At 39.8% G+C, this 13,431-nt stretch overlaps 1 protein-coding gene across 6 annotated transcripts in view; it reads right to left on the bottom strand.

The window, feature by feature from the left end:
- dnm3a (dynamin 3a) overlaps positions 1–13,431 on the bottom strand; it is a 369,313-nt gene that overhangs the window by 197,013 nt on the left and 158,869 nt on the right. For 5 of the 6 annotated variants that reach the window (XM_068037799.1, XM_068037795.1, XM_068037794.1 and 2 more), the window contains exons 11-14: positions 10,171–10,257; positions 7,356–7,426; positions 4,000–4,051; positions 3,181–3,210 (exon numbers count right to left, since the gene is read on the bottom strand). In XM_068037799.1, the coding sequence (XP_067893900.1) occupies positions 3,181–3,210; positions 4,000–4,051; positions 7,356–7,426; positions 10,171–10,257 (240 nt within the window). The remainder of the gene's footprint in view (positions 1–3,180; positions 3,211–3,999; positions 4,052–7,355; positions 7,427–10,170; positions 10,258–13,431) is intronic. The other variant, XM_068037796.1, reaches the window with a different exon arrangement.

The raw sequence follows: 13,431 nt of genomic DNA, 5'->3' as shown, positions 1-13,431 counted from the left end.
ATATACCAGTGTTTAAAAAAAGTTAGCATTGCTGCGGGGGTCATGGTTCTTCTTTGCTGTATTTATACTAATCTGCTCATGGAAATGAGTCAACTGTTGGTCATGCTATGACTGATCTCTGCTGCAGTGTACGGAGCAGAGAATTACAGCAACAGACTACAGACAATTTCACCGCCTTCCCTCCTTCAGCTCAGACACCAGAAATCAATTCACTCTCAAAACAGCAGCATCTTATTACTGCAGAAAGATCAACACAAAAAACATGTTTTCAATCAATGTTTCTTCCCAACCCAGAAAAAAAGTTAGTGAAAGTATGATAAACAAATATAGATAATAAAGAACAATAAAATGTTGAGAAAATTGAGCATTAAAGAAAAATAGCATAACAGTGAGATGTTTATACAGCTTTAAAGAATTAGTTAATATGTAATAAAAGATATAGTGTGGGCATGTGCAACATTGCTATTTACATCAATAGAAAGATATGCGTATGATAATCTTGGAAACATGAGCACAAACTTTATTGAAAGTGGACAGTGGCCAAATCTGGCATAAGAACTTGTTGCACCAGATGAAGGTGAAACATCCATATCTATGACATTTAGACAATAAGTTGACAACTAGAAGACTATTTCACAAGTTTTATACACATAAAGCAGAAGGAAGTATTAGTGATGCACATTCTTAACACAAGGGAACTATCTGTGACTAGAAAATAAACTGGCTCAGATTTTGGGGTAGCAGTGACGGTAGAGCTATCAGCGCTCACCACCATTATTCCTCTGAAATTGACAACAACTTCTGGAGTCCACACATAGCAATTGGAAATGCAGAAGTTGCTGTCAGCGATTCTATGCTTCCCCATAGGGTGTGCTGTTGAAGTCCCTACAGACTGCAATCAAGTAGAAATCACTGAACTGACAAAAACTTGCTCTTTTATACTATCAGTCTCGCCGTAAAAACCCTTGAAAAAGTTACACCTTGCTGAATGAGGTGAACAGCCTCATGGTCCCTAAAAATCTAATTTTATATTTGTGGAATGTCAAATTACTCCAATATGAGGGCGGCACAGTGGTTAGCACCGTAGTCTCACAGCTCCGGCGACCCGGGTTCAATTCTGGGTACTGCCTGTGTGGAGTTTGCAAGTTCTCCCTGTGTCTGCGTGGGTTTCCTCCGGGTGCTCCGGTTTCCTCCCACAGCCAAAAGACTTGCAGGTTGATAGGTAAATTGGCCATTATAAATTGCCCCTAGTATAGGTAGGTGGTAGGGGAATATAAGGACAGATGAGGATGTGGTAGGAATATGGGATTAGTGTAGGATTAGTATAAAATGGGTGGTTAATGGTCGGCACAGACTTGGTGGGCCGAAGGGCCTGTTTCAGTGCTGTATCTCTAAATCTAAATCATAAATCATGATAAAAAAAATTACATTTTTAAAATAATCTCTCGTTGAAAGTTTGACATTTCAGCTCCTCCCTTAATACCATGTGTACGCCCCAATCATTTATTTTGCTCTCCGTAAAATTTTAATTAAAAGTGAAAAAGTCAGTGCATTTTACTTCCTCGTTTGCTATCCTTGAGAATACTTAAATGTGATTGATTACTTACCCTGCTTGATGACATTACTGTTGTTGGTCACCAAGAGATCCCCTTAACTTGGCAGAAAATTCAAACTGACGTTGATAAAGGGAAAATCCATGCCACAAAGATAGCTTGATCTTTGTGGGCAGCTTTCTTTGAGGTCAGTGGCAAGTTTGCCACTTCACAGCTGACCACGAAATCTGGGCTATTAAAAAGGATTTTGTAGTCTGATTTTTAATGTGAGGTTCTTCAAGTACAAAATCAACAGATCTACAAATTCATATTTTAATCCACAAAGATACAAGCACTAATATGCTATTCACAATCGGATTTATTCAGTGTGCTTAAAATAAAATGTGGTACTCTTTTTCATATATATTTCAAAGAAGCTATTGTAATTATCTATTATCTAAATTGGAAAATTCTAATTAAGATGATACCTGTCTCAAAAGTTAACTCAGTTCAGTTTTTGTACCTAGCATCAAAGTTATTTGATAAGGCCACAGAAAGTGTTCTGCAACTTAAATTTTCACAAATATCACATTATATTAAAATCATGAAACCATAAGTTTGAAGTCACAAGACAAATTTCTATTTACAAATGTGTTTAAAAAGAACTTTAGATATACAATTTCAGCGCATATTATACACACAGAGCACACGGGCGCCAAAAATACTAAGGATCTTATTGCAGAATACAGACATAAAACACTTATGTTTGAAACACTTAACACAAGACAGATATTCCACTGGAGTTGTGAGACAAAGCAGGCTGGCAGACTAAATATTTCAAGTCTCATTAAAAAAAGGCTAGTGATCACCAGCTAAAGTGACAGATCTAAATCTGAACAGACCAAAAGTCCAGCAAGGTGCTCACTAATGTTTAAAAAGCTGAAATTGTTAGTAACCTCATATATGAACATATATCTCACCAAACATGCACAAAATTAGTGGAGCAGTATTCATTATCCATGTCTCATCAATTCTGCTCAGTTAGCAGTTTTTAAACAAGGCCAATTCAAAGCAAGGAAACAACCAATAGACCATGACATGGCATTAAATTAAAACCATGTAGAACTAGGCAAACTACCAAACACATTCAGAAGATAGTGTAAAGGTCAAAGATATAAATATGACATGAGAATTATCACAAATGATCAATAAACTATTTATACTGTATAGCAACTTAACCGGGCAGTGCAAAATTATTGTTACAGATTCAAAGTTCACAGAGTTAATACAAGCTTGAAAACCTGATGAGACAGACTTGGATAATGAAATTGTCAATTTGTATTGTGATATAATAAACATGGAAACTAGAATCCATGTATTGTTCGACATATTTGCATTTGGGAAATCTATTTCAGCTCAACAGCATACTAGTTCATACATGTGCATCAACATAGTTAGTAACTCTACAATAAATGGATATAATCTATCCTTTTTTTCTGTGCATTAAAGGTGAAAAATATGTAAATGCCCAAATAGGTTAAGAACAAACTGAAGATCAACGTGTTAGTAGATTTTAGGCAAGCGGACATAAAAATAACAGGGCTTAGTAGTAAACTAATAGTGCATCTTACAAAATCTTAGCTCGTACAATTTGCCTCAAGAGTGGAAGATGAGAGTCCTGAAATAGCAAAACAAAAAGAATGCAACAAAAAAATACATTGGTAAAAATATGGGATTTAAAGGTACATATTTTAAAACATTAAGTTTAAAATGTCTTTAAGTGCCTGTTGCAGTTTCACAATAATTGGTTGCCCTATAACAATAACAATTCCTGAATAAATTTAATTCTCTTTTAAAAAGCAGATTTTAAGGTTTCCAAACCACATTTTATTCATATAAAAAACATCAGCAACAATGAGATTGTCAACAAAATAGAGGCAACCACTTGACATTATATCAAAACTTCAGTGAAACAGACACCAGGGCCTCATCTAGAAGGCCTTCGCTTTAGCATTTTATAAAGGTATGCACATGTCTGAACTAGTAAACTACACTACGTGAAAGCACACAATGATTACTCACCAGTGATTCTTCTTCCAAACATGAACAAAAAAAATCGTAAACAAAGTGTAATTAGTTGTGATGGAGGACCATGGGAAGGGAAAAAAGGCAACAAAGGAAGTGTAAAAATGAAGTCAATTTGGCACAGATAGTGGCAGAGTGATTAAAAGAAAAAAAGCTATGCAATGTTTGTCCCAGCAAAACAATCAGACTACACTCAAAAAGAAAAACTTCAAAAGCAATTCTTCAACAGAATCCAAAAATGTACTACAGTAAATGTTCATAATGTTGAAAAAACCCCTTTGTGCAAAAACTATTGAAAAGAATGTAAATTAAATTAAAATTGCAGAAGCATAATGCATGCATTTGAACCTTTACACAAATTTCCAAGTAAAGGCGCTCATACCTGATTCCCAACAGTGTGCTTCTTGCAAAGTTGGCTAGTCCTTTGTTGGGCACTACAGAAAAATAAATGTAAGTTCCACAGGATTATTATCTAGCAAGATATATAAGTTCATTACACACCCATGGAAAAGAAACATCAACTAATTCATGATTTGCCTTTTTCAGCTTGCCACAATAAAATAGAAAGCCAATGGAGAGAAGAACATGAATTACATGTTTAAAGTTATGTTAAGAATGATTAAGGCAAAGGTAAAAAGTCCTTTGTGCTGAACAAGGAACAAACAAAAAATGGTCATGACTCACTCATAAAAGAAATTGACTTGAGGCACAACATCTTTACACTTAAAAGTTGCAAACTTATGGAAAAAGCTAGCATCAAGTACAAGAAATTCAGATATGATTATTATTCATAAGGAAAATTGATTGGTTCTTGACTCAACACAGTGGAAGGTAACAGACTTTGTCTGGTGTGAAGTGTGATTAAAGACAACTTGTCTGAAACACAGATCCAAAATTTAAGATAATAAAAACAAGAAATGCTGGAACCACTCAGCAGGTCTGGCAGCATCTGTGGAAAGAGAAGCAGAGTTAACGTTTTGGGTCAGTGACCCTTCTTCGGAACTGACAAATATTAAAAATGTCACAGGTTATAAGCAAGTGAGGTGGGGGTGGGGCAAGATATAACAAAGGAGGTGTAGATTGGACAAGGCCACATAGCTGACCAAAAGGTCACGGAGCAAAGGCAAACAAACTGTTAATGGTGTGTTGAAAGACAAATAATTAGTACAGAAAAGGTGTTAACGGACTGAATATTGAACAGCAGAAAGTACAAACATGAAAAAAAACAGTGGGTAAGCAAACTGAACAAACTACGATGAAATGAAATAAATGCAAAAAAAAGGTTGTAAAAAATGTAAAAAAGAAAAAAAAAAGAAAAATGAAAGTAAAATGGGGGGCTGTCATGCTCTGAAATTATTGAACTCAATGTTCAGTCCGGCAGGCTGTAGTGTGCCTAATCGGTAGATGAGATGCTGTTCCTCAAGCTTGCATTGATGTTCACTGGAACACTGCAGTAATCCCAGGACAGAGATGTGAGCATGAGAGCAGGGGGGAGTGTTGAAATGGCAAGCAACCGGAAGCTCAGGGTCCTGCTTGCCGACTGAGCGGAGGTGTTCCGCAAAGCGGTCACCCAGTCTGCGCTTGGTCTCCCCAATGTAGAGGAGACCACATTGTGAGCAGTGAATACAGTATACTACATTGAAAGAAGTACAAGTAAATCGCTGCTTCACCTGAAAGGAGTGTTTGGGGTCTGGGATAGTGAGGAGAGAGGAGGTAAATGGGCAGGTATTACACCTCCTGCGATTGCAGGGTAAGGTTTAGTTTAGTTTAGAGATACAGCACTGAAACAGGCCCTTCGGCCACTGAATCTCTGCCGACCATCAACCACCCATTTATACTAATCCTACACTAATTCCATATTCCTACCACATCCCCACCTATCCCTATATCTCCCTACCACCTACCCATACTAGGGGCAATTTATAATGGCCAATTAACCTATCAACCATGGGTGCCATGGGACGGGGACGAGGTGGTGGGGGTAATGGAGGAGTGGACCAGGGTGTCGCGGAGGGAACGATCCCTTCGGAATGCTGACAGGTGAAGGGAGGGGAAGATGCGTTTGGTAGTGGTATCACGCTGGAGGTGGCGGAAATGGTGGAGGATGATCCTTTGGATATGGAGGCTGATGGGGTGGAAAGTGAGGACAAGGGGAACCCTGTCATGGTTCTGGGAGGGAGAGGAAGGGTTGAGGGCAGAGGTACGGGAAATGGGCCGGACACGGTTGAGGGCCCTGTCAACAACAGTGGGGGGGGAATCCTCAATTGAGGATTTGTCTTTCAACACACCATTAACATATTGTTTGCCTTTCCTCCATGACCTTTTGGTCAGCTATGTGGCCTTGTCCAATCTACACCTTCTCCTTTGTTATCTCTTGCCCCACCCCCACCTCACTTGCTTATAACCTGTGACATTTTTAATATTTGTCAGTTCCGAAGAAGGGTCACTGACCCGAAACGTTAACTCTGCTTCTCTTTCCACAGATGCTGCCAGACCTGCTGAGTGGTTCCAGCATTTCTTGTTTTTATTTCAGATTTCCAGCATCCGAAGTATTTTGCTTTTATCCAAAATTTAAGCCTGTGTGAATTGGAGGAAGCTGGAAGAGTTGAATGGGTTTTCCCCAGTGGTAGCTTCCTGTATTACCACAGAAAAAGAGGCAATTGTGATGTATTTTTGAACATGCTTTAAAATATTACCTTACATTACATATTAACAAAAATTAAAGCCAACATTCCAAATAACAAAGCTTTATCATTAAAATACAGGACAACAAAAATATAAACTTTTTGTAGCATTCTTGCAAAAAACTGCTGCCTTTGAGTACCTAAGCTAGTTAATTCAAAGTTTACTCAGCCATTTACATTATGAATATTACTTAAATATAAAATTGCAGTGATCTGGAAGATCTGAATTCTTTTTTTCTACAATAATTAGTCTTATATTCTTAAGAGATCTGAAAAACAAATTAAAAATGTATTTTCCTAACTTTGAATGTCAGGAATTTTATTCAAAAGTAGAACATAATTTGGTCCATCCATTAATTCATCCATCTAAAGAAAGGACCTACATTCACACCACCATCTCCATATCATCTCCACAATCCTATTCGGAAAGCCATTCCTAATGTCAATACTCCTTATGAAAAAAATCTTCCTATCTGTCCTCAGCTTTCCTTTCATTTGTTTTAACTTATATCTCCTTGTTCTAGTATTCTGCTGTACCTTGAAGTAGTGCTCTAGATTGACCTGATCTATGCCACATAGTAGCTTGCATATTTCTATAAGACCTCCCCTCAGTTATCTCTTTTCAAGGCAAAGAACCCCAAGTTTCTCTATTTTTCCTTGTAACTCAACCCTTTGATGCCTCGTGGCTCACCTCTACACCACTTTGCTAGCTTAACTGTTTCCCAAAATTGAATACTCAAGGGGTGCAACAACATGGAAAATTGACCACTGTGTAAAGGTTTTTTTAACATTCAATTTTTCAAAAAATTATATCGATGGGAGTATGTTAACTGGATGCAATACAATAAAAGGATTTGGGTGACATGCTAAATCATCAGCAAAGGTTGCACGGTTTGTGAACATTATGTGAATTTCAAGACTATGTTACATCCCACTACTCATGTTTACATGTTATGAGTGTGCAATCTTTGATTTAGTCATGGGATTGAAATCACATGTTTACTTGATTTGCAAATAAAAAATCATTATTAGAAGGTTTCAATGGGATACCTACTTTGCAAACCCGATGAAGTCTTCATGGTTAGTGTTGATGTAAGACAACTGGATGTCAATTAGTAACACCACCTAAAAAAGACAAGGACAAAAATTTCAAAGTTGAAACCCTCAATGATACGTTCTACTTCAGTTCTCTAGCGAACCAAGTCGGTAAGCAGTGAAAAGTCTGCCACAGCTTCTGACGAGTATGTTTCATCTTTCTGGTAGGAATCAAGGTCAAATGAAATATCAGTGTTATGGTTGTCAGTTTGACCTATTTTGGGACACCTAAGTATGGATTAAACTAGTATGAAAGTTGGAATCACAGAGGTTGCTGGGACATAGTAATGAGGTAAATACTTTACTGACACTCCCTAAATAAAGAAACTTAGAAACGGCAAAATCTATGGCACAGGAGGCAGCCATTCGGCCCATCTTGTCTGTGCTGGCTGAAGAAGAGCTATCTAGCCTAATCCCACCTTCCAGCTCTTAGTCCATAGCCCTGTAGGTTAAGACACCTTAAGTGCACATCCAAGTATTTTTTAAACATGATAAGGGTTTATGTATCTGCCACCATTTCAGGCAGAGGGACCCCCATCATACTCTGGGTGAATGAATTACTCCTCAACTCCCTCTAATCCTTCTACCAATTACTTTGGACCGGTGGTCCCTGGTTATTGAGTGTTTCCATTTTTCGTTAAAACTTGAGAACCTATATTTTAAAAACTACAATGCTGGAATCTTGAAGAAGCTGAACTTTGGGTGTTTTTCTTAAAAGGAAGGTCAGCAGAAGGTTGACCAGTAAACAAATTTTACTGGAAAGCATCTGTTTGCAAATAACCCAGCAGGGTTTTTGCTTGTGACTTTGAAAAAGTTGTTTACAAGGGAATGACAAACCAAGGTTTATGGTTGTCATACTACTTTCCTCTAGAAAGGTTTTAGTTATTTTGAACTGTTAAAAAGCCAGTGGGTATGTGGCCAAGAACAGAAAGAAGTTTGCTTCCTGACCTGCCAGAAGAGAAGACAGCTGATATATCTCTCACTTTGAAGAATCCATGCATATTTAAAGAATTCCTGCATCAAGTTGTACTGTTGCCTCCTGCATTTGAAGAAATCCTGAATGTTTGCAGAAACCTTGCATCTTTGAAGGAACTTTGCATTGTATGTTTGAGAATTGAAACCTCTGTTGCTGCACATCTGATGTAAGACCTATATGAAGCCTTCTGTAGCTACATCTCTTGAAAGCATACCCAAATTGTTCATCAACATCACCTAGAAAGAACAGTTCTAGGAAGATTCCTAGTGGCAGCCACATATTCGCCTTTGGGACATCTTGCCAAAACAAAGGGCTTCCATAGCTTCTCTTCAGTCTAAGTTTTTTTAAATTCGTTCTATTTCTTTGTAATAGCTGTAAACAAAACTCCCTTTTTTTCTCCCAGTTAACAGGTTATGTATGTGAGTGTGTGTGTGAGGGCAAGGATAAAAATAAGGGGTTTGAATATTTCAATTTGCGTGTATGTTTACTTTACTTTTGGTTAAGACTTGAGGTAGAATAAATGGTTAATTTTATTGTTTATTAAAGAAACCCGGTTGGTGTGCTTTATTCTGGGGAAAAAATAGAGTATCTGATTGACAGTTTCGATAAGTGGGAAAATTTAAATATATGTTGTGACCTGTGGAGAAGTGGGATTGAATTAACAGTGCACTCCTCCCGCCTTGGTCATAATGGAAATAGGTTCTTCCTATCTACTCCATCTAGGCCCCTCTTAATTTTATACACCTCAATTAAATCTCCCCTGAACCTCCTCTGTTCCAAAGAAAACAACCTCAGCCTATCCAATCTTTCCTCATAGCTGAAATTCCCCATTTCTAGCAATATCCTCATAAATCTCCTCTATACCCTCGAGTGCAATCACATCTTTCCTGAAATGTGGTGTGTAGAACTGTGCGCAGTACACTAGATGCAGTCTAACTAGTGTTTTATACAGTTGACCGCTCTGCTCTTATATTCAATGCTTCGGCCAACAAAAGGAAGCATCCCGTATGCCTTCTGAACCACCTTATCCACTTGTTCTGCTACAAGCAGGGATCGGTGGATATGCACTTCAAGGTCCCTCTGTTTCCTCTTTATTTCTCAGAATTCTACCATTTATTGTGTATTCCCTTGGATTGTTTGCTGTCCCCAAATGCATTATCTTACACTTAGCTGGATTGAATTTCATTTGTCACTTTTCTGCCCAGCTGACCAGTCCATTGATATCTTTTTGCAGTCTATAGCTTTCTTTCTCACCATCAACCACAGGGCCAATTTTCGTATCATTTGCAAACTTCTTAATTGTGCCTGTTACATGCAAATCTAAATGATCGATATATACCACGAACAGCAAGGGACCCGCTACTGAGTCATGTGGAACCCCAGAGAAAATAGCCTTCCAAGCAGAAAAACACCTGATGACCATTACCTTTCGCTTCTTGAAACTGAGCCCATTTTGGATCCAACTTGCCACTTTCCCTTGGATCTCATGAACTTTTAATTTTCCGACCAGTCTGCCATGTGGGACCTTGTCAAAAGTTTTGCTAAAATCAGTGTCATCAACCGTCCTTGTTACTTCCTCAAAAAATTCAATGACCTTCCTTTAACAAATTCATGCTGACTGTCCTTGCTTAATCTGTGCCTTTCTAAATGCAATTTATACTGTCCCTCAGAATTTTTCCCCAAAAATTTGCCCACCACTGAGGTTAGGCTAATTACTCAGGCTATCCTTTCCTACTTTTTTAAAGGACAATATGCATTACTATTTGAGAATTTTGTTTAAAAAATGATATTTGTTAACCTGATTCTTTGTCCTCTCTTCTCTTTCTCGTATGTAGCTGGAAACAATCCTCTCAGTCTCCTCTCGCAGTTTTGGGTACCTACCGAGCTGTAAAGACACATCAAAGTTTTCATTTGTTTAAATTCCCAAAGAGAATGTTTTCCCATCTAATGGTATCAACCACCTTAAGGTTTTTAACAGTAGGTACTCATTAATAATTGAATTCCATGGTTGTTCATGTTATTCTACACAGAAAGCCAATTATTCACAGCAGTAAAGTTAAAAGTGATTACATCCTGATGTGTAAGCTATGTTGTTATTACTAAAAAGAAACCATACCATAACATGCTTAATAAAGGAATGTTGCTCACAAACTCATTTTCAAAAAAGTTTACTTTTAAAAAAATATTTTCTACAGATGGAAATGATTCAGCTCTAGGCTCAACGAACTAGGCTTCAACGAACAAACCCTTTTAACCTTTCAAATGATAAAAAGGACTAAATTTAAATTTCTATCTTGATACACAATATGGAAACAGAATTTTTCTCCTTAAATACAGGCTGCTGGTTCCAAATTTTACCAGAAGTTTATTGTGATCATCAAGCAAACAAACATTGTTAACATTATTTGTTGAGGTCTTTTGATGTTAACTCAAGCATCAAAAACATACTTTCACAATTATTAAAAGCAGTGAAATCTCAAGCTGGCCAGATTACTCATCAGATACCACAAACTGACATTTAAAATAAATCCAGATTTTGAAAATGACAGTTGAAAATTTTGAGTCGGTCTTATAGTAATTCAAATGTCAGCATACAATATGTTTGCTTGCAGTTTTCCTGATATCTTCTGGTGGCTGTTGCTAACTAGAGAACTGATGGCTATGAATTATAATAAATATTTTCTATATATGCCACAAAATATACTTGGATTTTAATGCACTAAATGAAAGTATACGCTACAATGTGTGTGAAAAGTAATCTCTTCAACCAGGAAAACCAGAGGGATGATGCCTGACTTCAGACTCTTGGGCAGCAACTCACACATTCCTCCACATTTAATTAATTTTAAAAATCTGGAATTAAAAAGCTAGTCGAATGATGGCCATGAAACCATTGTCGATTGTTGTAAAAACCCATCTGGCTCACTAATGTCCTTTAGGGAAGGAAATCTGCTGTCCTTACCTGGTCTGGCCGACATGTGACTCCAGATCCACAGCAATGTGGTTGACTCTTACATGCCCTCTGAAATGGCCTAGCAAGCCACACAGTTGTATCTAACCACGACAAAGTCAATAAAAAGGAATGAAACCGGACGGATCACCCGGCATCGACCTAGGCACCGGAAACGACAACGGCAAACCCAGACCTGTCGACCCTGCAAAGTCCTCCTTAATAACATCTGGGGGCTTGTGCCAAAGTTGGGAGAGCTGTCCCATAGACTAGTCAAGCAACAGCCTGACATAGTCATACTCACGGAATCATACCTGACAATGTCCCAGACACTGCCATCACCATCCCCGGGTATGTCGTGTCCCACCAGCAGGACAGACCCAGCAGAGGTGGTGGCACAGTGGTATACAGTAGGGAGGGAGTTGCCCTGGGAGTCCTCAACATCGACTCTGGACCCCATGAAGTCTCATGGCATCAGGTCAAACATGGACAAGGAAACCTCCTGCTGATTACCACCTACCGCCCTCCCTCAGCTGATGAGTCAGTACTCCACCATGTTGAACACCACTTGGAGAAAGCACTGAGGATGGCAAGGGCACAGGATGTACTCTGGGTGGGGGACTTCAATGTCCATCACCAAGAGCGGCTTGGTAGCACCATTACTGACTGAGCTGGCTGAGTCCTAAAGGACATATCTATTAGACTGGGTATGCGGCAGGTGGTGAGGGAACCAACAAGAGGGGAAAACATACTTGACCTCGTCCTCACCAATCTGCCTGCCGCAGATGCATCTGTCTATGACAGTAGTGGTAGGAGTGATCACTGCACAGTCGTTGTGGAGACGAAGTCCCGCCTTCACATTGAGGATACCCTCCTTCGTGTTGTGTGGCACTACCACCGTGCTAAATGGGATAGATTTCGAACAGATCGAGCAATGCAAAACTGGGCATCCATGAGGCACTGTGGGCCATCAGCAGCAGCAGAATTATACTCAACCACAATCTGTAACCTCAGGGCCCAGCATATCCCCCACTCTACCATTACCATCAAGCCAGGAGACCAACCTTGGTTCAATGAACAGTGCAGGAGGGCATGCCAGGAGCAGCACCAGGCACATCTCAAAATGAGGTGTCAACCTGGTGAAGCGACAACACACGACTATCTGCGTGCCAAACTGCGTAAGCAGCATGCGATAGACAGAGCTAAGTGATCCCACAACCAACGGATCAGATCTAAGCTCTGCAGTCCTGCCACATCCAGCCGTGAATTTCTTTCTTTTGGGCCTCCTTATCTCGAGAGACAATGGATACGCGCCTGGAGGTGGTCAGTGGTTTGTGAAGCAGCGCCTGGAGTGGCTATAAAGGCCAATTCTGGAGTGACAGGCTCTTCCACAGGTGCTGCAGAGAAATTTGTTTGTTGGGGCTGTTGCACAGTTGGCTCTCCCCTTGCGCCTCTGTCTTTTTTCCTGCCAACTACTAAGTCTCTTCGACTCGCCACAATTTAGCCCTGTCTTTATGGCTGCCCGCCAGCTCTGGCGAATGCTGGCAACTGACTCCCACGACTTGTGATCAATGTCACACGATTTCATGTCGCGTTTGCAGACGTCTTTATAACGGAGACATGGACGGCCGGTGGGTCTGATACCAGTGGCGAGCTCGCTGTACAATGTGTCTTTGGGGATCCTGCCATCTTCCATGCGGCTCACATGGCCAAGCCATCTCAAGCGCCGCTGACTCAGTAGTGTGTATAAGCTGGGGGTGTTGGCCGCTTCAAGGACTTCTGTGTTGGAGATATAGTCCTGCCACCTGATGCCAAGTATTCTCCGAAGGCAGCGAAGATGGAATGAATTGAGACGTCGCTCTTGGCTGGCATACGTTGTCCAGGCCTCGCTGCCGTAGAGCAAGGTACTGAGGACACAGGCCTGATACACTCGGACTTTTGTGTTCCGTGTCAGTGCGCCATTTTCCCACACTCTCTTGGCCAGTCTGGACATAGCAGTGGAAGCCTTACCCATGCGCTTGTTGATTTCTGCATCTAGAGACAGGTTACTGGTGATAGTTGAGCCTAGGTAGGTGAACTCTTGAACCACTTCCAGAGCGTGGTCGCCAA

The sequence above is a fragment of the Heterodontus francisci genome, chromosome 8 (assembly GCF_036365525.1).
Source record: "Heterodontus francisci isolate sHetFra1 chromosome 8, sHetFra1.hap1, whole genome shotgun sequence".
In the NCBI taxonomy this organism is placed as follows: domain Eukaryota; kingdom Metazoa; phylum Chordata; class Chondrichthyes; order Heterodontiformes; family Heterodontidae; genus Heterodontus; species Heterodontus francisci.
This window is presented reverse-complemented; position numbering and strand designations above follow the sequence as displayed.